General features: G+C 43.3%; 1 protein-coding gene and 1 long non-coding RNA gene across 6 annotated transcripts in view; one reads left to right on the forward strand and one right to left on the reverse strand.

Annotated features, from left to right (window-relative positions):
- The window catches only part of LOC110505143 (transmembrane anterior posterior transformation protein 1 homolog), a 33,750-nt gene extending 12,728 nt beyond the window's left edge, over positions 1-21,022 (forward strand). Inside the window, exons 4-14 of one of the 5 annotated variants that reach the window (XM_021584143.3) lie at positions 8,052-8,214; positions 9,175-9,310; positions 9,547-9,644; positions 9,752-9,821; positions 10,393-10,473; positions 11,386-11,495; positions 12,510-12,569; positions 12,697-12,765; positions 13,045-13,121; positions 14,267-14,433; positions 19,233-21,022. In XM_021584143.3, the coding sequence (XP_021439818.3) occupies positions 8,052-8,214; positions 9,175-9,310; positions 9,547-9,644; positions 9,752-9,821; positions 10,393-10,473; positions 11,386-11,495; positions 12,510-12,569; positions 12,697-12,765; positions 13,045-13,121; positions 14,267-14,433; positions 19,233-19,573 (1,372 nt within the window). In that variant the 3' untranslated portion in view covers positions 19,574-21,022. The remainder of the gene's footprint in view (positions 1-8,051; positions 8,215-9,174; positions 9,311-9,546; positions 9,645-9,751; positions 9,822-10,392; positions 10,474-11,385; positions 11,496-12,509; positions 12,570-12,696; positions 12,766-13,044; positions 13,122-14,266; positions 14,434-19,232) is intronic. The other 4 variants (XR_016491706.1, XM_090219824.1, XR_016491705.1 and 1 more) reach the window with 4 other exon arrangements.
- Positions 312-2,946, reverse strand: LOC149971990 (uncharacterized). Its single transcript, XR_016491708.1, has 2 exons — positions 2,705-2,946; positions 312-507 (listed from the first exon to the last, which is right to left on the reverse strand). It is a non-coding gene; the product is annotated as an uncharacterized LOC149971990 (long non-coding RNA).
- Positions 21,023-25,190: the final 4,168 nt, after the last annotated feature.

Consider the following 25,190-nt stretch of genomic DNA (forward strand, 5'->3'; position numbering starts at 1 on the left):
TATATTAAATGTAGTTTCTCCATCTTGTTTGTCCTGACATGCAGCTTTGTGCTGTATTCTTCATGCTCCATGCTAAAGCCACTGAGGCGCCATTTTAGTGTTCACAAACAGGGCTGTGCTCGCCACGGCAACACTTATACAAAACTGTACGCTTTCTCTGCAAGGGCTCATATTAGAGGTCGACCGATTATGATTTTTCAACGCTGATACCGATACCGATTATTGGAGGACAAGAAAAGCCGATACAGATTAATCAGACGATTTTTATATATATATACACATTTTTGTAATAATGACAATTGCAACAATACTGAATGAACACTTTTATTTTAACTTAATATAATACATATGGGTGTTCTTAAGGTGATTCCACAGGTTGGTGGTATTTGTTGATTTAGCCGTTGCTGACCCCATGCTTACATCTTTATCACAAATAAGACACCTTGCTTTCCCTGGTGCCAATTCCATGTAATAGTCCCACACTGCTGCTCTGCTTTTCTCTGCCATCTGTAAAACACACAGACAGCTCTGAAGTGACAATGATACTGAAGAGTCTGCTTAGGAGACAAATACTCTCAACTGTTTGAATAAAAATAGTTTAAGTTACCTGTGATGAACGTTGAAAACAAAAACTGTAATTTCTATATGCAGGAAATCCTATTTTAATAATGGACATGGTAAGAATTGACGACCAAAGTGCGAGTCATAATTCCCATGACACCTTCTAGCAAAATCTGAAAAGCGGTACCTTCATTCATTTATTCCATAGGATTTTTTTTTGATTCACTTAAAATAAGGTCTGTGTTTCGTGTAGGCTTACACCACCTTGCCAATCTTATAACTGTGTAGATATCCATAGGACAAGGTAATTCTGATCAATATTGGCTAAATATAAGCGAAGATCATTTTTTTTTGTAGAGTGGATTTATGAAAATATGTTGACACACGTTACCTTATCCTAGTGAGATTTACACGGGTATCAAAACGCTGAGGTGGTTTAAGCCTGCACCCTAACCTGCACGAAACACAGACCTTATTTTAAGTAGATCAAGACATTCTCTGTGGAAGACATGAACGGTAAAATAACAAAGGAACCCCTTTCAAGTTCAGCCGCAAGTTATTACAGGAATTATAACGCGTCAACTATTTCTCTCTAAACCATATACCTTTGACTATTACGAGCCTGCTGCTGCCTACCACCCCTTTAGTCAGACTGCTCTATCAAATATCAAATCATAGACTTAACTATAATAAACACACAGAAATACGAGCCTTAGGTCAAATCCGGAAACTATCACCTCCAAAACGTTTATTCCGTTCCGTATTTTATCTAACGGGTGGCATCCATGAGTCTAAATATTCCTGTTACATTGCACAACCTTCAATGTTATGTCATAATTACGTAGAATTCTGGCAAATTAGTTCGCAAAGAGCCAGGCGGCCCAAACTGTTGCATATACCCTGACTCTGCGTGCAATGAAAAGCAAGAGAAGTGACACAATTTCACCTGGTTAATATTGCCTGCTAACCTGGATTTCTTTTAGCTAAATATGCAGGTTTAAAAAATATTATACTTGTGTATTGATTTTAAGAAAGGCATTGGTGTTTATGGTTAAGTACACGTTGGAGCAACGACATTCGTTGATTGATTGTTTTTTATAAGAGAAGTTTAATGCTAGCTAGCAACTTACCTTGGCTTACTGCATTCGCATAACAGGCAGGCTCCTCGTGAGGCAGGTGGTTAGTGCGTTGGACTAGTTAACTGTAAGGTTGCAAGATTGAATCTCCCGAGCTGACAAGATAAAAATCTGTCGTTCTGCCTCGTTCCTAGGCCATCATTGAAAATAAGAATGTGTTCTTAACTGACTTGCCTAGTTAAATAAAGATTAAATAAAGGTGTAAAAAAAATATATTAAAAAAATCGGCGCCCAAAAATACCGATTTCCGATTGTTATGAAAACGAAATCGGCCATTCCGATTAATCGGTCGACCTCTAGCTCATATACATAGTGGACATGGTTTCTTCAAGACTGGCCCGCCAAACTGATTTCCCACGGTATATCAAAGCTCTAGTCTTGTTGAAATGCTTAACATCAAATTACAACACACCAACAATGTGCAGTTCTCCCTACTACTTTGAGGACTCCTGCCTGACCAATCTCTCTCCAGAGTGTGTACGGTATGCATAATGTCAGAGTATGTAGGCCTAACTGAAGGGAAAGCAGTAGCAGATTTTTTTTAAACATTTTTTTAGTGGAGGCCTGCAGCTTGCGGGGGGGGGGGGGGGGCTGTGGTAGTGGATGGGCGATAGCTGTGCGCTGCAGATGCACAGTAAAAGACATCGCAGCGACAGATGGCTTGAGCTCGCTGCGCCTCGAGTTTCAGCAACCCCGCTCTCTCAATCCCCACACGAACACAGAAGCTGTAATCAGGCACTGTGACTGGCTACTAGCTCTACTGAGGTATTTTCTAGGTAAACATTTTTTATTTTATTTATTTTTTTACTGATAAGTAATGTTTGACCACACCTCAAATGACACTCCAGAGTACAAGATGTGCTATTTTGAATTCCTTAGCTTGAAAACATTTCAATATACCTTATCCACTCTATACAGAAAATGAGTATGAATTGCAAAGGTCATTTGCCAAGTCCACTCCTATATCTTTGAGTGTCATTTTTCTGTTGTTGGTGTTTTGACCTTACCCTGTCATTTTTTTTGGAAGTCGTGTTAGGCCAAAGGTGACGTGTTGTAATATCAATAGTTAAAACGATGTCTTCACTGACAAACAACTGTCGGCACAGTCAATCTTTCAGATCTGAGATGCCCCAGGAGAGGCTTAGCAAAAACTCCACACCTCCGCTGATAACGCGTATCCCAGTACTTTGTCCTGAAAAACTGTTCCTCTCACACGGCACAGCTCAGCGCTGATTGCTGTGGCCTTTGTGAGAGCCGTTTGATGATGCAGCATGCCCTTTTTGTGTCTGTCTGCATGGCAGCGAAGCATGACTGACCTTTATACACACACACACACACACCTCTGTTGTTGGCCTGAGCTGCAGTTAGTCAGCTAGGGGGCTATCAGATTCATGGTGATGGCTGGTGCCAGGGGAACAGGGTTACACAGGGCCTGGCATTCACTAACATACACGGGCAGGACAGAGAGTACACTCTCTCTCATCGTGCATTTGACTTTAATAGCCTAAGCAGTGTCATGTTATGGGTCATTCACTGGTCACTCCTCTGCAACAGTCCACTAGAATGTGCCAAAGTGCTGTGTCTGAGTGCGGCCAGTAGAGGGTGATAGAGCACCAGCAGTGAATTCTTCTTGTTTATGCCCCAGTATGAATTGGCATATAATATAGCATATGCTTCCTTCTTCCTCTCTTGGAGGTTATCACTGATCTCTAAGTGATTGAATAAGTGAAAGAAAGATCTTCCAGGCCCCCAGTATTTATCAAAAATCAACAGTGACCCTAAGTCCATCTTGCCATAACTTTTATGATAATGAAGATTATGACGCTGATGTTGTTTGCTTCCCTTCATACTTCAATGCTCACTGCACACAATTTGGGAAGTAGATGAGACACCAGATTAAGCATTCTAATTTGCACTTTCTGAATTCAAGCCCCTCTCTCGCACCCCAGCGTCACTGCCACCTTCCCAAAATAACCTCCCGACAGACCGACTGAGCTATTGAGATGTTTGGCACCTCCTCTGCCAATCACCTTGTGAATGGTTATTCTAAGTCTTACTGCAGGCATTGAGAAATCTTAAAAGGTGATTTAAAAAAAATATATATATATATACATATATATTCCCCTCTCCCTTTTAGGAAGCTTTTTTGGCAACTTCTTCTTTAAGTTCACTAAGGTGAGGGTGTTGATGGATAGTCTTATTTGTGGGGTTTTATGTCGTTATTCAATCTATTGTTGATAGTGGATTCTTGAATATCGCAAAGTCAGCTCCATCCATTCGGGACAGGCTGCTGTTTGAATCAAACACGCGCTTGAAAGCGCTATCCAGAAATCCACCGTCTGCAATCGATTTGAAATCTGGCCTTAGTTTGAGTAATACGTAGTGAAGTGGTGGGCATGCAAAGAATTAAGGTACTAGTATGCAGTAGTTATACTGGCTTAGATGTACGGTAGATCAGCCTATTTAGTAGCCTTTCACATAATAACTCCATGTCTTGACATGTTCTACTCCCCAACAGAGACTCAAAAGCCCTATGGATTTGTCAGTCTTCCCCTAGCATGCTCTCATGCTGGCGTGCCATTTAACTTTCGATTCTCCTATTGGTGTATTTATTTATTTTACCTTTTATTTAACTAGGCAAGTCAGTTCAGAACAAATTCTTATTTTCAATGACCGCCTAGGAACAGTGGGTTAACTGCCTTGTTCAGGGGCAGCACGACAGATTTGTACCTTGTCAGCTCGGGGATTCAAACTTTCAACCTTTCGATTACTAGCCCAACACTCTAACCACTAGGCCGCCCCGTGTAGCTTACATTACATATGTGTAAATGTAACAGATTTGGTTAGCTACTTCACCCCCCCCCAAAAAAAATCATCATCGGTTGAATGTGTTCGATGCTCCAAACAACCCCGATCAACCGGAGTTGAAAAGTTCATATTTATACTGTTTATAGCGAGCAGCATTAACATCAGCCAATAACAAATAGTCCCGGATGCTCAGAAGACCTGGACAGTCATTCTACTGGTGCTTTGACAACCCCTGTGGGTATTAAACCACTTCGACACGGCACACATGACTCCTGTCCTGACATTGACCTTATAGCCTAAGAGTGCATGAAGCTTACAGCCAACCAAGATCCCAATGTTCACTGTGTTCACTGTGTCGTATAACAGTGTTATCAAAAGCACTAGGCCTACTAAATTGTGGCACACTAATGTGATTGGATTGTGTGTGTGTACATGCGTACATATGTATGACTAGGCTCTGTGTGTGTGTACGTGTGCGTACAGTACTTGCAGATGTATGACTAGGCTGTGTGTGTGTGTGTACGTGTGTGTGTGTGTGTGTGTGTGTGTGTGTGTGTGTGTACATGTACATGCAAATGTATGACTAGGCTGTGTGTGTGTGCATACATGCAAATGTATGACTAGGCTGTGTGCATGTATGATGTGTGTGTGTGTGTGTACACTACCGGTCAAGTTTTAGAACACCTACTCATTTCAGGGTTTTCTTTATTTGTACTATTTTCTACATTGTAGAATAATAGTGAAGACATAATTATGAAATAACACATACAGAATCATGTAGTAACCAAAAAAGTTTTTAACAAATCAAAATGTATTTTAGATTTGAGATTCTTCAAATAGCCACCCTTTGCCTTCATGCAGCATTGCACACTCTTGGCATTCTTTCAACAACATTTTAAGTGGGAAGTTTCATACACTTTGGCCAAATACATTTAAACTCAGTCTTTCACAATTCCTGACATTTAATCATACTAAAAATTCCCTGTCTTAGGTCAGTTACGATCACCACTTTATTTTAAGAATGTAAAATGTCAGAATAATAGTAGAGTGATTTATTTCAGCTTTTATTTCTTTCATCACATTCCCATTGGGTCAGAAGTTTACATACACTCAATTAGTATTTGGTAGCATTGCCTTTACATTGTTTAACTTGGGTCAAACATTTTGGGTAGCCTTCCACAAGCTTCCCACAATAAGTTGGGTGAATGTTGGCACATTCCTCTTGACAGAGCTGGTGTAACTGAGTCAAGTTTGTAGGCCTCCTTGCTTGCACATGCTTTTTCAGTTCTGCCCACTAATTTTTTATAGGATTGAGGTAAGGGCTTTGTGGTGGCCACTCCAATACCTTGACTTTGTTGTCCTTAAGCCATTTTCCTGACTGATGTCTTGAGATGTTGCTTCAATATATCCACATAATTTTCCTTCCACATGATGCCATATATTTTGTTAAGTGCACCAGTCCCTCCTGCAGCAAAGCACCACCACAACATGATGTTGCCACCCCCGTGCTTCACGGTTGGGATGGTGTTCTTTGGCTTGCAAGCCTCCCCCTTTTTCCTCCAAACATGATGATAGTCATTATGGCCAAACATTTCTATTTTTGTTTCATCAGACCAGAGGACATTTCTCCGAAAAGTATGATCTTTGTCCCCATGTGCAGTTGCAAACCGTAGTCTAGCTTTTTCTATGGCGGTTTTGGAGCAGTGGCTTCTTCCTTTCTGAGCGGCCTTTCAGGTTATGTGGATATAGGACTCGTTTTAGTGTGGATATAGATACTTTTGTACCTGTTTCCTCCAGAATCTTCACAAGGTCCTTTGCTGTTGTTCTGGGATTGATTTGCACTTTTTGTACCAAAGTACATTCATCTCTAGGAGACGGAACGCGTCTCCTTCCTGAGCGGTACCGCTGCGTGGTCCCATGGTGTTTATACTTGCGTACTATTGTTTGTACAGATGAACGTGGTGCCTTCAGGCATTTGGAAATTGCTCCCAGACTTGTGGAGGTCTAAAATTTCTTTAGATTTTCACATGATGTCAAACAACGAGGTAGGCCTTGAAATACATCCACAGGTACACCTCCAATTGACTCAAATAATGTCAATTAGCCTATCAGAAGCTTCTAAAGCCATGACATCATTTTCTGGAATTTTCCAAGCTGTTTAAAGGCACAGTGACCCACTGGAATTGTGATACAGGGAAATAATCTGTCTGTAAACAATTGTTGAAAAAATTACTTGTGTCATGCACAACCGACTTGCCAAAACTATAGTTTAACAAGAAATTTGTGGAGTGGTTGAAAAATGAGTTTTAATGACTTCAACTGTGGCTTCATGAGGTAGTCATCTGGAATGCATTTCAATTAACAGGTGTGCCTTAAGTTAATTTGTAGAATTTATTTCCTTCTTAATGTGTTTGAGCCAATCAGTTGTGTGTGATAAGGTAGGGGTGGTACACAGAAGATAGCCCTATTTGGTAAAAGACCATGTCCATATTATGACAAGAACAGCTCAAATAAGCAAAGAGAAACGACAGTCCATTATTATTTTAAGACATGAAGGTCAGTCAATGCGGAACATTTCAAGAACTTTGAAAGTTTCTTCAAGCTCAGTCACAAAAACCATCAAGCACTAAGATGAAACTGGCTCTCATGAGGACCGCCACAGGAATGGAAGACCCAGAGTTACCTCTGCTGCAGAGGATAAGTTAATTCGAGTTACCAGCCTCAGAAATTGCAGCCTAAATAAATACTTCAGAGTTCAAGTAACAGACACACCTCAATATTGACTGTTCAGAGGAGACTGCGTGAATCAGGCCTTCATGGTGGTTTCTTTGCAGCATTTCGACAACTAAAGGACACCAATAAGAAGAGAATTGCTTGGGCAAAGAAACACGAGCAATGAACATTAGACCGGTGGAAATGTGTCCTTTGCTCTGGAGTCCAAAATGGAGATATTTGGCTCCATCCGCTGTGTCTTTTGTGAGACGTGGTGTGGGTAAACGGATGATCTCCGCATGATACGCCATCCCATCTGGTTTACGCTTAGTGGGACGATCATGATCTGGCCTCCACAGTCACCCGACCTCAACCCAATTGAGATGGTTTGGGTTGAGTCGTCCCACAGACTTAAGGAAAAGCAGCCAACAAGTGCTGAGCATTTGTGGGAGCGCCTTCACGACTGCTGGTAAAGCATTCCAGGTGAAGCTAGTTGAGAGAGTGCCCAGAGTGTGCAAAGCTGTCATCAAGGCAAAGGGTGGCTATTTGAAGAATCTCAAATATAACATGTATTTTGATGTAACACTTTTTTTTGGTTACTACATGATTCCATATGTGTTATTTCATCGTTTCGATGTCTTCACTATTATTCTACAATGTAGAAAATAGTAAAAATAAAGAAAAACCCTTGAATGAGTAGGTGTTCTAAAACGTTTGACCGGTAGTGTACATGCATACAGTACATGCAGATGTATGACTTGGCTGTGTGTGTGTACATGCAGATGTATGTCAAGGTTCTATTTGTAACGTGTGTGTGTGTGTGTGTTCTGCCAGTGGCTCGCGCCTGCTGCAGCCGGCCCAGGTGTGTGACATCTTGAAGGGACTGATAATGGTGCTGTGCTACTCCATGATGCACTACGTGGACTACAGCATGATGTACCACCTGATCCGAGGACAGTCCGTCATCAAACTCTACATCATCTACAACATGCTGGAGGTACAATGGGTTGGATTCAGAGCTGTTGTAGGAATGTGATCTAAAGGTTCCCCTCTATATAGCTTCCACTGATCCAGTCACGTTACGTCAGCGGGGAAGGCCTATGTCAAGGAAAATCTGTTGTTGTTGGCTGAAGTATTTGATTAGGGCCTCGGGATACCCTGTTTCATCTGAAATGGAGCAGGTGATATGTTATTAGGGGGAAAAAGGAGTTGTAGCTGGCGTAAAAAGATGCCTGAGTGGAGTTCCTGCTTTCAGCGGGAAAGGACGCTAGGTTGAATTAGCTGTATCCCTGAACCGGATGTATCCGGTTGTTGGTAACTCCGCTAAGAGTGTGCCGATATAAACCATTCAATTTTTTTTTTGTCATAGACTCAAGTCACGTAAGTCAAGACTGTTCTCTCTGCTACCGCACGGCAAGCGGTACTGGAGCGCCAAGTCTAGGTCCAAAATGTTCCTTGACAGAATGACTATTTACATTTGACCCCCTCCCCCTTTGTTTTTACACTGCTGCTACTCACTCTTTATCATCTATGCATAGTCACTTTACCCCTACCTACATGTACAAATTACCTTGACTAACCTGTACCCCCGCACATTTACTCAGTACCGGTACCCCCTTCATATATCCTCGTTATTGTTATTTAATTATGTGTTTATTTTTACTTTTATTTTAATTAGTAAATTATTGTCTTAACTTGTTTCTTAACTTATTTCTTGAACTGCACTGTTGGTTGAGGGCATGTAAGTAAGCATTTCACCATTTATCAGTCCCTTCAAGATGTCCCACAACACCGGTTGCATTCGACACGTGACATAAAATTTGATTTGAGTAGTGACACACAGTCAAGCGCTGGTAATCTGTCATAGTCTATCACCCGTTGTATCACTTACGAGGTCGCAGGTCACATCATTAACCCATGCTGAACTTGACTTGAACTACTTACCGTCCCTGTTTAGGTAGCCGACAGGCTGTTCTCGTCGTTTGGCCAAGACATCCTTGACGCTCTCTACTGGACGGCCACGGAGCCCAAAGAGAGGAAGAGAGACAGCATAGGGGTCATCCCCCACTTCCTCATGGCTGTATTCTACGTCTGTATCCTTCATGGAGAACTAGGAAATGCACACAGGAAGAACTCTACTGTAGGAATTTGTGACACCTCAACTTCCATCACCTTACAGGCGTCACTTTTTTTAGTTAGTGTTGTTGTTTTTTTTGATGATGTGTCAGTAATGTGAGTCCTCACACGCTCTCACTCAAACACCCAGCCCTTTACTGCAGCGGATGCTGTTGTCACCATGTTCAGTGTTTTCCTGAGCCTCTGTCTCCAGTCCTGCATGCCATCCTCATCATGGTCCAGGCGTCAACGCTCAACGTGGCTTTCAACTCCCACAATAAGTCCCTGCTCACCATCATGATGTCCAACAACGTGAGTGTGCACACACTCGGACACACACACACACACACACACACACACGTAATCGTAAAATGTAGAGGACACTCAAATATATTTTCCTGTATTTCCTGCATGTACAGTTTGTGGAGATCAAAGGAAGTGTGTTCAAGAAGTTTGAGAAGAACAACCTCTTTCAGATGTCCAACAGTGGTAAGTTACTGCCATAGGCATTACACTGTACATTTTAAATTGTGATATGGACATTTTATTTTTAACACCATTTCTCTGATTCAAAACGCTCTACATGTTAGACAGTCTTTTTCTATGCGATGGGTTAAGCCTTCTCTCTCTCTCTCTCTCTCGTCCTTTTTGAAGCGGCAATCGGAGCTGTTTATTCAGCTTTGATAACACGAAAGAAATGCGCCATAGATTTAAATGCATTCTGAACTCTTCCTCTTTGTGCCTGCAGGCTGCATGTTTTCATCTTTGTTGCTGTCATTCTGCAGGAATGCAAGGACCCGAAAATAAGCTTTAATCATTTCCTATTTCCCCCCTCTTGCTATTTGCTTGCGTCTTTGAAGATCCAGTCTGTTTAGCAAGTTACACTTACTTCCAGACCACACAGGGTTCCGACGAATAGGATATTTATGCCAAATGATGTATGTAGCTTTGAAAGTACATGGAACAAATGACTGCCCTTTTTTCTCGATATTACGTAGTTATGTTGGTACATGATTCCAAGTATTAGGTAGTTACGAATATGTATGTATTTGCATTTTAGATATCAAGGAACGGTTCACCAGCTACGTACTCCTTCTCATCGTCTGCCTCAGGAACATGGAGCAGTTCTCATGGAGCCCAGGTAACCAACATGCAAAGGGAATTCTTGGATCCATTTTATTGTGTTCACAGGAACGGGTGATTTTAGGTGTTTTTTTTTTTTACCCCCGTTATTCTCCCCAATTTTGATCTTGTCTCATTGCTGCAACTCCCCAACGGTCTTAGGAGGCGAAGGTCGACGTGTTGGAGGAAACACTGTTCGCCTGACTAAAGCCTGCAGGCACCCGGTCCGCCACAAGGAGTCGCTAGAGCGCGATGAACCAAACCATTCCCTAACCCGGATGACACTGGGCTAATTGTGCGCCTCCCTATGGGAACCCCCGATCACAGCCGGTCGTGATACAGCCCGTGAGCGAAACCGGGTCTGTAGTGACGCCTCTAGCACTGCGATGCAGTGCCTTAGACCGCTGTGCTTCTCAGGAGGCCCACAGTTTGCTGCTACTGCTGCCTTTGAAAAAGTAATCACCCTGATCCTTGGTGCCCTTATTAAAGCTGTTCCATTCAACCCCTAGTGGATAAGACATTGTGATGATGATAGCGCAGCCTTACTCTCATCACCTCCGTCCTATATGACAGCTCTCTTAATACAGTCAGCTGGCCCTGACAGATTTGGAGTGTCAGTAACGGTGATGATGCTAATGTCGTACTCTGACCGGGTCTGAGCCTTGTGGCATAACCTAGACCTCATCCAAAACCATTTTGGGCAGACTTGCACCACATGGATATGAAGATTGTATTTTATCTTGTGTTCGAGTCGAATCCACCACTGTTTAAGTTATTGTACTAAGCCTAAAACAATTTATGATTAAACCAAGAAGTCATTAAATGTACAATTGGAGTCAATTAAAAAGAACGACCAGACATTCGGTTAGGTAAAGAAGGAATGGTGTAGATTTTAGAAATTCACTTCACAAGTCAGTTGTCTTGTCTCCAGATCATCTCTGGGTGTTGTTACCTGATGTCTTCATGGTGATCGCCTCCGAGATCGCAGTGGACGTCATCAAACACGCCTTCATCACCAAGTTCAACGAGATCACGGCAGATGTAAGGATCGCACGGAGGATGACTAGTGATTCGATGAGTTGGCGATAAATGAACTGAAAAACCTTTCATTTCGCACACAATCAAACACCAAGAGGGAACGGTGTATTTTGAGGTCAATCCCATTTTTAATTCACCCACTTCAAGGAATTAATTGAAATTCACAGTTCGCAAATAAAACAATCCCCATTAGGAATACATTGCGCTTTTTAAAGTCTTGAATAAGAATTTCAATTAATCTACTTGAATAAATTGATTAAGAAAACACATTTCCCTCTGGGTGTGTGACTGTGAAATGTATGTTCACTGGAGAGGGTCTGCTTCGTTCATGTTTGAAGGATTACACCATGGTTGGCCCTGTTTTTATGTACAGCGTGGCACTTTTGTTTAGGTTGCCTCCCACACTGCTGTGTGCCTCAATCTCTGTAGCGTGCCACGAGTCCCTCCGCTCCCCTCTGCCCTTTCTAAATCACAACACATCACATTATGCCCCAATAGGGCTACTGGGCTAGCAACGTCGTCATCCTCAGCCACAACAACTAGCTGTCCCACCGTCAGTCATGACCCATTCCCAGCTCTTGTGTGGCGAGAAACCTTGCCTAAGACCCGAAGGCTTTAGATCGAAGGGCTCACACAGTCTTGTGGCGCATAGGAGATGCGGGTTTGAATTCAGTCGGGACACATTGGTGCTGTTTATTCCGCGAGGAGGGGTTGGTCATAGGGGGGGAGGAGTGTAATGGCGGCAGGTTTGGTGAACCGTTTCTCTCGCGTGACAAGTAACCTTCGCTGAGACCTGAAAACTGCCTAGGCTTTAGCTCAGCCGGCTAACACGGTCTTCAAATCCAGTCGGTCATACTCACTTGTGGTCCAGTCTTTATGGTATCCGTGTTTTTCTGCAGAGCCATGGCAGATGGTTTACAAGCTTCATATCAAACAACCGTAGTGATGCATTCTAATAATGAACTAGGTGTTCTGTTCGTCTCTGTGATGATAACGCGGCTGTTTTTGTATCCGCAGGTATACAGTGAATACAGAGCCAGCCTGGCCTTCGATCTCGTCAGCTGTCGGCAGAAAAACGTACGTAGCATCTCTCGAAACACAGTGATTAGGCATCCAGCTCCACTGTCCCTACAGTTTCAATCAATGTTCTTTTTTCGCTGCTGTAGTTGATGTGTGGTTGAGGCTTGTTTTTGTCAATGGGCAGGCCTGCACAGACTACAGCGATTCCGTAGCCAGGAGAATGGGCTTCATTCCTCTTCCTCTTGCAGTCCTGGTAAGATCAGCCTTGTACACCAGTCCAATGCAGTGGTTCCCCTTCCATGATATGTAGATGGGCAGTGTGTTTTAAGTGGGCACTAATTATATGCTTTTGATTGCGTTTTTTATTGATGTCAATCAACTAAACAGTTCCGTCTTGTATAACGTTGTTTATTAGTTGCACGACAATGTAGTTGACATAACTACATTTTTGTTGTCTTGATTTTTATTTCTGATTGAACTGTAACGTGCGACAGTGTTTCTGCTGAAGCTTTTTCGATTTTGTAATTGACAGCTAATCCGAGTGGTGATGAGTTCAGTGAATGTACAGGGAGCCCTGTCCTACTCCTGTGTGTTCCTCTTTTACATGGGGTAAGACTCCAATCCAGTTCTTATTCTTTGTCATGTTCGATGATTTGCAATTACATAGCACCCCTTCCACGAGTTTCATAGACAAATCCGAACGCGTCAGTCCCGCAATACGGCTAGCGTTGTTTGCGAGCATAGCATTCACGCGATAGCCTATGCGTATTTAAATGGAGCGCCTCTGATGATGTCCGTGCAGGTCTGCTCCCACTGAGTTACTTTAGCATGGGTCTTCACGTTAGCCCTCTGCTTAGGCTTAGTTGGGGCTTCTTTTTCTCTGCACCCTCCTCCATCTTTTCTTCTTCTTTTTTTTCCCACCCTGTGGGTATAAAACCACTGAACAGTTAGCCTGAGGTGGAATACAACGTTGTCATCTCCCCCCTCCCACCCTTTTAAAAAAAAAAATTGTTACATTTTTTTAATAGCTGTATTCCCAACAGACCCTGGTATCTGTGAAAAGACCACAGTCCGGCTTCCAAAAGCCCTCGGGGGGGGGGGGGGGGGGGCATTTGGTCCACAGACCTAGATGTGGATGTCTCTCTCGATCGTATTTCAAATGCATCATAAGCTTTAGATATGCAGAAGCCCTATTGCGTTCCTGGAGCTGTTTTCTGTCCATGAACTGAGCGTTATAACCCTTCATACTCAGTGTGCTGTATATGGCTGCTTTGTGGGTAGTGTTGCTATTCCCTAATGCGCAGGGCTCTACACAGACCTTTTCTAAGTTAAAAAGAAATCAAAAATGTAAAAAGGCAAACACTTAGAAATTTAGGAGCACAATGAAAATCATTTGAGCTATTAAAACTGGAACCCTTTATTTTTGTAGGCCCACTGGTGTTACTAAATAAAACTTCCAGGTTGCACAGCGAAATATTTAGAGAGTAATATGGTCAAATGCGAGTAATATGGTCGCACTGTAGAGCCCTGATATGGTGAGATCGAGAAGTTTTTGAATTGGCCATTTAAAAAAAAAAAGATGGAATATTAAATATGTGCCATACCAGTATACCTTATCTGTATTTCCATACAGAATCAAATCTAGACCTGTTCACAATAGGGGGAGGGGGGGGGGACGACACATGACTATACTGTAGTCTGCTTATCTTCTCACTTTCACCTTGGAAATCATTACTTGTCTTTTCCCTGTGTAGAATGGTGACCCTGAAAGTGCTTAACAGTATTGTGCTGCTGGGGAAGTCGTGTGTGTACGTGAAGAGAGCCAACATGGAGGACAAGCTGTTTGAGAAGCCCCCCACAGCCGTCCCCGGGAAGACGCCCAGTCGAACCAGCAAGACATCCAGGTGTACTGCCCCCTCAGGTACCCAGTGACAGACAATACCCTAGTATTTATATTCATTTACCTTCATTTTACCAGGCGAGGGAACATCTTATAATATATATATAATGACTAGGGAACAGGTAAAAACCTTGCATGACACAATGAAGACTTGTTACCTCCCTGAGCCTTTCGCTCAGCGGGCTAACACAATCTTAAGGCATGAAGAGGACCCAGATTAGAGCCCAGTCAGTCACATACAGCCTACCCAGCCTCAATAAGACACTCAATTACTCATTCTTCTTAGCAATCCCAGCTTGCCAAACCCAGCCTCAATAAGACACTCAATTACTCATTCTTCTGAGCAATCCCAGCTTGCCAAACTCAGCCTCAAAAGACACTCAATTACTCATTCTTCTGAGCAATCCCAGCTTGCCAAACCCAGCCTCAATAAGACACTCAATTACTCATTCTTCTGAGCAATCCCAGCTTGCCAAACTCAGCCTCAAAAGACACTCAATTACTCATTCTTCTTAGCAATCCCAGCTTGCCAAACCCAGCCTCAAGCAAGCAGATGCGTATTTCCCACTCGGGTAATTGACCTCCCGCATTGCCACACGCGCACGCACCTCGCCTTCATCCACATCGAAGCTGCCACTGAAATTCAAAACTGAAACTGCTGCTAGGATGCGCATGACCGAGATAAATTGTCAGGTGTGTGTGTGTGTGTGTGTGTCTAGAGCAGATGAGCCCGCTGAGAGCATTAGCGCGACAAGTGACACCACGTCACGTCAAAGCTTTTCTCACTCCTGTATTTTTACAGCACCACAGTTTTCAGGCAAAATAATCAGTAGCATAGTATGTTAAAGTGCCAATGCATATCATGTGGGGTCAGAAAGTCACGGAATGCTTGCGTTGCTATTCTTCATTAGCCCATCTGTAACTGTACTGGACCCAACCCAGCTGTCTCTTCTGGGCTGCATTCATTAGTGCACACCGTAGGAAAACGTTTTGCGTCGGAAATTGAGTATGAGCGTCTCTTATTGGACGAGTTCAGGTAGTCACACCCTGTTTTAGTCCGTTTCATTCTGTTTGGTGCCTATTGAATACCTCCCTGGCGAAATAGGTTACTTTCAGCCCCCTGATTCCAATGGATTCCTTACTATACTAACAGACTACTTTGCCTCGTTCTTCATAACGATTTGGTTCTAATTGGAGGTGCCATATGTTAAGTGCCTATGGAAAGTTTTCAGACCCCTTGACTTTTTCCACATTTTATAAAGTTACAGCCTTATTCTAAAATTGGATAAAATTTGTTTTTTTTTTCCATTATCAGTCTACACACACAATACCCCATAATGACAAAGCAAAAATCGGTTTGGAAATGTTTGCTATTTTATTTCAAATAAAAAAAACTGAAATCACATTTACAAAAGTATTCAGACCTTTTACTCAGTACTTTGTTGAATCATGTTTGGCAGCGATTACATCCATGAGTCTTCTTGGGTATGAAGCTACAAGCTTGGCACACGTGTGTTTGGGGAGTTTCTCCCATTCTTCTCTGCAGATCCTCTCGAGCTCTGTCAGGTTGGATGGGGAGCGTTGCTACAGCTCTCTAGAGATGTTTGATCAGGTTCAAGTCCGGGATCTGGCTGGGCCACTCAAGGACATTCAGAGACTTGTCCTGTTGGAAGGTGAACCTTTGCCCCTGTCTGAGTTCAGTCCTGAGTGTTCTGAAGGAGGTTTTCATCAAGGATCTCTCTGTACTTTGCTCCGTTCATCTTTGCCTCGATCCTAACTAGTCTTCCAGTCCCTGCCGCTGAAAAACACCCCCACAGCAGGATGCTGCCACAACCATGTGTCAGGGATGGTGCCAGGTTTCCTCCAGACGTGACGCTTGGCATTCAGGCCAAAGAGTTGAACCCTGGTTTCATCAGACCAGAGAATCTTGTTTCTCGTGGTCTGAGAGTCTTTAGGGGCCTTTTGGCAAACTCCATGCGGGCTGTCTTATGCGTTTTACTGAGGAGTGGCTTCTGCCTGGCTGCTCTACTATAAAGGCCTGATTGGTGGAGTGCTGCAGAGATGGTTGTCCTTCTGGAAGGCTCTCCCAGAGTGACCATCGGTTTCTTGGTCACCTCCCTGACCAAGGACCTTTTTTCTCCCGATTGCTCAGTTTGGCCAGGCGGTCAGCTCTAGGAAGAGTCTTGGGTTTCCAAACTTCTTCCATTTAAGAATGATGGATGCCACTGTGTTCTTGGGGACCTTCAATGCTGCAGACATTTTTGGTACCCTTCCCCAGTCCCCTAATTACATGGTTATACCACTGGTTCAGTACCACAATGCATTTTCTAAAGTAGGCCTGCTGTATCCCATGCTCATGTGTTGTTGCCTTTAGAGGAACACACATTTATTTCATGCAGTCTGGGGAATACACACACGATTTGCTGCTCGCCTGGTAAAGTCTAATTTGCAACACACTCTTTTATATGCAAGTGAAGCATGTCGGCGCCTTAGGCAAATGGCTTTCTCCATAGAGTAGTAACCCATGTGCTGATATGCCTCTTCTACTTCACTCGACTTTATTTGAATTTACACAACGGGTGGGTCTAATCCTGAATGCTGATTTGGTTAAAAGCGCATTCCAGCTGGTGTCTATTCCACAAGTTACCACCGGCTAAATCTATCTACTATGTTCCATCTGACTGCGCAATCCACTTTCTCATCAGCCCAGGCAGGGAAGCTATAAACTTGATCTCCACTATAAAAAGCATCTAGACATTATCTCACGTTTCTTTTAGACTAGCATTTTGTTTTCAACAGTGGAGATTTGTATAAACCTTTACTGTCTGTCTCTCTGACATTTGCAACGTTGTTTCTATATTTAAATTCAATCTCCAGCTGTCCCATAGTAATGAATGTGTAAGGGTCGGGAGTCGGGACGAGAGGGAGTGGCAGGCAGCGTTTCTCAGGCAGTTGAAATCATGAATCAGCGGGCATAATTGTTATGGATATACAGTGGGGCAAAAAAGTATTTAGTCAGCCACCAATTGTGCATGTTCTCCCACTTCAAAAGATGAGAGAGGCCTGTAATGTTCATCATAGGTACACTTCAACTATGACAGACAAAATGAGACAAAAAAATCCAGAAAATCACATTGTAGGATTTTTTATGAATTTATTTGCAAATGATGGTGGAAAATAAGTATTTGGTCACCTACAAACAAGCAATATTTCTGGCTCTCACAGACCTGTAACTTCTTCTTTAAGAGGCTCCTCTGTCCTCCACTCGTTACCTGTATTAATGGCACCTGTTTGAACTTATCAGTATAAAAGACACCTGTCCACAACCTCAAACAGTCACACTCCAAACTCCACTATGGTCAAGACAAAAGAGCTGTCAAAGGACACCAGAAACAAAATTGTAGACCTGCACCAGGCTGGGAAGACTGAATCTGCAATAGGTAAGCAGCTTGGTTTGAAGAAATCAACTGCGGGAGCAATTATAAGGAAATGGAAGACATACAAGACCCCTGATAATCTCCCTCGATCTGGGGCTCCACACAAGATCTTACCCGTGGGGTCAAAATGATCACAAGAACAGTGAGCAAAAATCCCAGAACCACACAGGGGGACCTAGTGAATGACCTGCAGAGAGCTGGGACCAAAGTAACAAAGCCTACCATCAGTAACACACTACACCGCCAGGAACTCAAATCCTGCAGTGCCAGACGTGTCCCCCTGCTTAAGCCAGTACATGTCCAGGCCCATCTGAAGATTGCTAGAGAGCTTTTGGATGATCCAGAAGAAGATTGGGAGAATGTCATATGGTCAGATGAAACCAAAATATAACTTTTTGGTAAAAACTCAACTCGTCGTGTTTGGAGGACAAAGAATGCTGAGTTGCATCCAAAGAACACCATACCTACTGTGAAACATGGGGGTGGAAACATCATGCTTTGGGGCTATTTTTCTGCAAAGGGACCAGGATGACTGATCTGTGTAAAGGAAAGAATGAATGGGGCCATGTATCGTGAGATTTTGAGTGAAAACCTCCTTCCATCAGCAAGGGCATTGAAGATGAAACATGGCTGGGTCTTTCAGCATGACAATGATCCCAAACACACCACCCGGGCAACGACGGAGTGGCTTCGTAAGAAGCATTTCAAGGTCCTGGAGTGGCCTAGCCAGTCTCCAGATCTCAACCCCATAGAAAATCTTTGTAGGGAGTTGAAAGTCCGTGTTGCCCAGCAACAGCCCCAAAACCTCACTGCTCTAGAGGAGATCTGCATGGAGGAATGGGTCAAAATACCAGCAACAGTGTGTGAAAACCTTGTGAAGACTTACAGAAAACGTTTGACCTCTGTCATTGCCAACAAAGGGTATATAACAAAGTATTGAGATAAACTTTTGTTATTGACCAAATACTTATTTTCCACCACAATTTGCAAATAAATTCATTAAAAATCCTACAATGTGATTTTCTGGATTTTTTTGTCTCATTTTGTCTGTCATAGTTGAAGTGTACCTATGATGAAAATTACAGGCCTCTCTCATATTTTTAAGTGGGAGAACTTGCACAATTGGTGGCTGACTAAATACTTTTTTGCCCCACTGTAGGTACATTTTTATTCCTAGAAGTCAATGTTGTTGGTTTTCCAGTTTACTTGGTCACTCTGAAGTAAAATCTAATCAAAAAGGAAGTTTATGATGATGATGTTTCGTTGCTTACTATCTATGTGTGAGTGTTACTTACCGTTAGTGTTGCTAACTTTTCTCAAATTACCAAGTATTGTTTGTTTGGGTTAAATCTACTTCTCTCTCTGTCTCATTTGCCTCATCAGGTGATCTGTCAGGGGATCCGTGGTCTGAGCGGTCTCCATCCACTCCTTCCTGCACCTCCATCCCCCCCACCTCCTCTGTCACCACCCAGCCTACCCCCACCGTCATCCCCAACCCACAGGCAGAGACTGTGGCCCCTCCCACCACTTCCCCCACCACCACCCCAACCAGACCCTCCACCAGCCCAGAACCGGACCCTGACACCCTCACCCCCTCGCCCCCTGCCACTCCCGAGCAGAAGGAGGGGGATGGGACGGAGGGCACAGAGCTCAAGCACAGGACCCCTAAAAAGGACCTGCTGGACGTAGACCGCTTCACGATATGCGGGAACCGCATTGATTGACCCCTCTGAGCCCTTCCATTGACCTTTGACCCCTCCCCCCGATAGCTACTCAGGAGAGGCGGTGAGCAAGACGCACCTCAGCACTTCTGCTCTCTTAGCAAAATCCAGCGGAAGCAGAGTATATTTATTAAGTTAGACATACAGTAAGTTATTGTGGGACAGGCTGTTTAATTTAAGTTGACTTTCTGTTTTTCGCCTGCTGGGTTTGGGGCTCGACAAAGAGAACTACAGTTGGCTGAGCAACGGAAGACTGCCAGAGGAAATGTTGTTTTCATGGCAACCTAGTTGTCTGTACCAATGATGTATATAAACCCTGGATTGCTGATGCTATGTATTGGCCATTGAGAAGCTTTGAAGCCACCGGTCGGCCATGTTGGCACTCCCCAGTATTACAGTTAAATGTTTCAAGGACAAAATAGCATGTATATAAGTGTTTTGTTGTTATAGTGGGGACAATTACATTTAGTAGTAAAAATAAATGTTTTAATAGTATAATATAAATACAAGTATGCATTAAGGTGTCTGTAATAGAATAAATGTGTAAAAAAAAAAAAAAAGTAGACATTAATACATTTCTATAGCTTCTAAAATCTATTTTACAATGGAGGAGGAGTACCAAGATGGCTGCACGATGGCTTCAGTACAGCACCCCATGTCAGTCATCCCGGATGCTAGATACACATTGTGTGTGTGTGTGTGTGAACACGAACGTGGAACATGAGACATTGGTGCCTCTTCTCAGATACACAGCAAAAGAGGAACAAAGTTATATGTCAATGTTCTACCGTTTTATTTGGACATATTGGATAAAAACGACTGATTTAGCAATTTGCTCATCAAAAAGCTTTACCCAGTTTATTGGAATTTTGCGGTATAAAATATCACTACTGGTAGGAGCTCCATTTTGGTAGTGTAAAGAACATCTCCACAGAAGTGAGATTTTTTTAGACAGCTTTCTTTTACAGATATTTTAATCTCATTCAATTTGACTTAAAATAATATTTGATGGTTATTTGTTTGCCATTACTGCACGTATTACTCATAATACATATTGCCTTTGGGAAAAGTTCATACTAGCATTTTATGATGGCAAGAATCCCTAGTTTGCGCTGATGAAACGTTACCGTATTGTCTTAATTAAATATGCTACAGATGACAGGGTTTGGAGCTATTTCTCTTCCATTTGACGCTCATGCGATGTTTTAATTACTATTGTAATAAGGATCTATTTTTGGAGCTGCCAGTTGTAATATTTTATAGTATTTTTGCGCATGGAACTTCCACTGAACTCTCTCCGAGGGTCACTTTTTGTAGTGTTCTTATGCAAGCAATGATGGAAAACTGTCCACTTAATCTCGTCTGTTTGGTTCATAACTTCACCGTGATATGAAATGGCCCTCTTTTTGGGATGATGATAACGATGATAAATAAATGAAAGTTATTTTGCAATTGTGGTGTCAATATCCAACAAGAACCGAGTGAGAGGGGAATCTCTCGGGTCAATTGTCTCCTCAGGTGCTCCCTGGTCCGAGCGAAGCCCCTCCACTCCCTCCTGCACCTCCATCCCCTTCTCTGTCACCAGCCAACCCACCCTGTCCCCCCCCCCTTCTCTGTCACCAGCCAGATTCCTTCCCCTCCCCCCTTCTCTGTCACCAGCCAGCCCACCCCTCCCCCCCTTCTCTGTCACCAGCCAGCCCACCCCCCACCCCTCCCACCCTTCTCTGTCACCAGCCAGCCCCCCCCCCCACCCCTCCCCCCTTCTCTGTCACCAGCCAGCCCCCCCCCCCCCCCCCCCCCTTCTCTGTCACCAGCCAGCCCACCCCTTCCCCCGCCCTCACCATTGGAATAATGATCTTACCATTGATGAATGAACATGGGGAGACCCTTGTAGAGTAGATGTTATTTTTCAGTTGAGGTAATCTGACGGTCACACTCGCACCATGGGTGACCTCACCTTCTACAGACGGGGCGATGACTCAGGTCGTGTAAATCCACCCCCAGCCAAGCACGTCTTAGAGGGCTAAGCGTCTTACCTCGCAGGCTGAGCCGGCCCTAGCTCTCTCTCCTCTCTCAGGCTTCCATGAAGCCGTTCCCTGTTAGAAGTAGTCTGGCTGGAGCCTGTCCAGTGACACGAAGCATTAAATGTACAGGCTCACTCTACGGGTTGTGTTTTAACAACTAACGTTCACGTAACTCCTACCCTAACCATATATACTGAACAAAAATATGAACGTAACAGTTTCAACAAGTTACAGTTCATATAAGGAAATCAGTCCATTTAAATAAATTCATTAGGCCCTAATCTATGGATTTGACATGATTTGGCAGGGGCGCAGCTATGGGTGGGCCGCCTGGGAGGGCATACCCACCCACATGGGAGCCAGGCCCAGCCAATCCGAATTAGTTTTCCCCACAAAAGAGCTTCATTACGGACAAGCTGGATGGTGAAGAAGCTGGATGTGGAGGTCATGGGCTGTTGTGGTTACACGTGATCTGCAGTTGTGAGGCCAATTAGAATACTGCCAAATTCTGTAAAACAGCATAGGAGGCAGGTTATGGTAGAGAAATGAACATGTTCTCTGCCAACAGCTCTGGTGGACATTCCTGCAGTCAGCATGCCAATTGCATGCTCCCTCAAATCGTGAAACATCTGTGGCATTGTGTTTTGACAAAACTGCACATTTTAGATTGGCCTTTTATTGTCCACAGCACAAGGTGCACCTGAGTAATGATCATGCTGTTTAATCAGTTTCTTCAGATGCCACACCTGTCAGGTGGATGAATTATCTTGACAAAGGAGAAATGCTCACTAACAGGGATGTAAACAAATTTGTACAAAACATTTGAGAGAAATAAGATTTTTGTGCAAATGATACATTTCTGGGATCTTTTATTTCAGCTTATGAAACATGGGACCAACACTTTACATGTTGTGTTTTATATTTTTGTTCAGTATATGTAAATTAACATAACATATTCCTTACGTTTTTGTTCATACACGCACACACAGTATTTTTGAGTCCAAAAAGTTTGTCCTTGGTTGTGGATCAATCAGACCCAAACTCAAATGGACGCAACGATAACTAGACCTGACCCATACCCTAGTGGGTCAGGATCTAGACCAGACCCGAGTGACAAAAAATGTGGTTTATCAGCCAAGTTGCTCTGCTGGTTAACTAATAGGTCTTTGTATGTTGGCTATGTCTTCTATAAGTCAATAAATTCACCTTATTAGCATAAAATAAATAGGCGATAGGCTATGCAGGACCCTAGGGAAAATACTGGGTGTATTCCGGGTCGGGTGGAACCGTGAAGACCTCTAGCACACCTTGTGGTTTTTGATTGAATGTAGAACTATGTGTTGACGTCTTTATGAGGCATAATTGTGAGGAAACATAGGCTAAGGCGTGGTGAATAAAGATGCATGGAAATGTTGTCTAAAACAACTTGAAAGGATGAACGTACATGTATCTGATCAAAGGCTGAACTGTTTCTCATCCCAATGGGAGTCTTCTGGCAGGGTCTCCCTCAAACACCTAGGAGGAAACCAGCTACTGTACATAATCCCATTTAATAAGCATGGCATTTTGTGCATTTCCTTTTTTTCCATCGACAGATCATAATGCAGCAAAGGAAAGGAAAGCGCTGACAAAATCTCCACATTTACCTGATGTGAACCAGTGAAGCGAAAACATTGTGATTGTAGTTGCTCAACATTGACCCCTTGTGTTTGGCTACTCTGGGACCACATTTAAAATAGAACTCATATCCCTATTCAAAGGGTTTTTCCATTCACCTGATCTGGTTTGCCTCCCTCAGTGCGGATCTAATGTGTTGTGAATGCGCTGAAGGAAGGCGTTCTGTAGCCCTGATGAAAGGCCTTCCCACATGAAACCTGTCCAGAGGGGCCCTGGCCCCCCACATTCTTGGAAATCAACAAGGACCGTATTGTGCATGGCAATGCTGGGTGCTTCGAGATCAGCAGAGGTTGTGGTCCCAAAGTATCTTGTGTCTACCCTCTGGAGGTGGGGGGCAGGGTCAGAGTTCGGGAGGACATTGAACACCTGTGTTGGGGGGGGGGGGGTTCAAGACAGTTTGGCATCTGTTTATCTGAAAGTGGACACCTTAGTAGGCTGCACAGTCAAAAAAGCATACTCTAATCAGTTTTATCTTAATATAGTCATTTTATTGGTGCAATAAACTGTTCTGAAAAGGGTAACTGACTAAAGGAACAGGAGAGAGCCCATTTTAGTGTGCCACAGCAGTATGGCAGGCTACTGTACATCTCAAAACTAATTATAGGCCTATATTCAGGAAAATCATGCCACACCCCAAAAATCCCATGCCACACCCCATGCCACACCCCAAAAATCTGAGGGGGCACAAAGTATGTAACATGAGAATGGCTGGAGGGTGATCCTGAGGGGGGATAGGCCCCTTATCCGTAAATTGGATCATTTTTCATATACCTGAAACAGATTTTTTTACTGCAATCTAGAGGCATAATCGTTATGATTAAATCTATGTAAATATATATATATATATGTTTACTTTTCTGCATATCTAAGCGTACCTCTTGAGTTGTCGTACCTGACTGGTAGTTATTCTTTTTTTTAAAGACACTACATTTTTAAGACGCTAAATCTGCATCTCTGCAAATAAATATGGGTAAAAGATTGAAAGGAATGTGAATCTTATTCAGTAAATTTAGTAATTGCTTACTTTTCTCAAGTCTACCAACCTTGCCAGCAGGCATGCCATCTAAGATGGTAAAACAAGCTAGCCACTCTAACTTCAGTGATAGCCTGAAATGGCTACTTGGTAGTTAGTTATGCGGTTGGGAGTTTGGGCAACTTCAAATTGCTAGGTGGCTAGTAGTATTACAGAGAAACAACAACAAAAATATTTAATATATACAGTACCAGTCAAAAGTTTGGACACACCTACTCATTCAAGGGTTTTTCTTTATTTTGACTATTTTCTAAACTGTGGAATAATAGTGAAGAGTGTGCAAACTTGTGTGCAAATGGTGGCTACTTTGAAGAATCTCAATTATAAAATATGTTTTGGTTTGTTTTACAGTTGTTTGGTTACTACATGATTCCATATGTGTTATTTTGTAGTTTTGATGACTTCACTACTTTGTATGTAAACAGGAGAAATCTCAGGGGGAACCTGTCCCTGTTCCCCCTATGGGCATGACACCTCTGCCTATATTCATGTTCCATCTTTTCAATTATAATCTTCCAGTGTATCCTCCTTCCCTAACCTCATGAGGACTGCTTCCCATTGGAATTGTGTCGGGGGGCCCGACGATACCCCCGGACAGGGCCAACCAGGCAGGAAATAACCCCACACACTTTGCCAAAGCACAGCCTCCACTCCACTAGAAGGATATCTTCAAACCACCAGCTTACTACCCTGAGACAAGGCTGAGTAGAGCCCACGAAGATCTCCACCACGGCACGAGCCCGAGGGGGGCGCCAACCCAGACAGAAAGATCACGTCAGTGACTCAACCCACTCAATTGACGCACCGGTAAGCCAGTGACTCAGCCCCCGTAAAAGGGAATCCCAGTGAAGAAAGGGGAACCAGCCAGGCAGAGACAGCAAGGGCG

Source organism: Oncorhynchus mykiss, chromosome 25 (genome assembly GCF_057628025.1).
Source record: "Oncorhynchus mykiss isolate SJ-2025 chromosome 25, ASM5762802v1, whole genome shotgun sequence".
NCBI classification, from domain to species: Eukaryota; Metazoa; Chordata; class Actinopteri; order Salmoniformes; family Salmonidae; genus Oncorhynchus; species Oncorhynchus mykiss.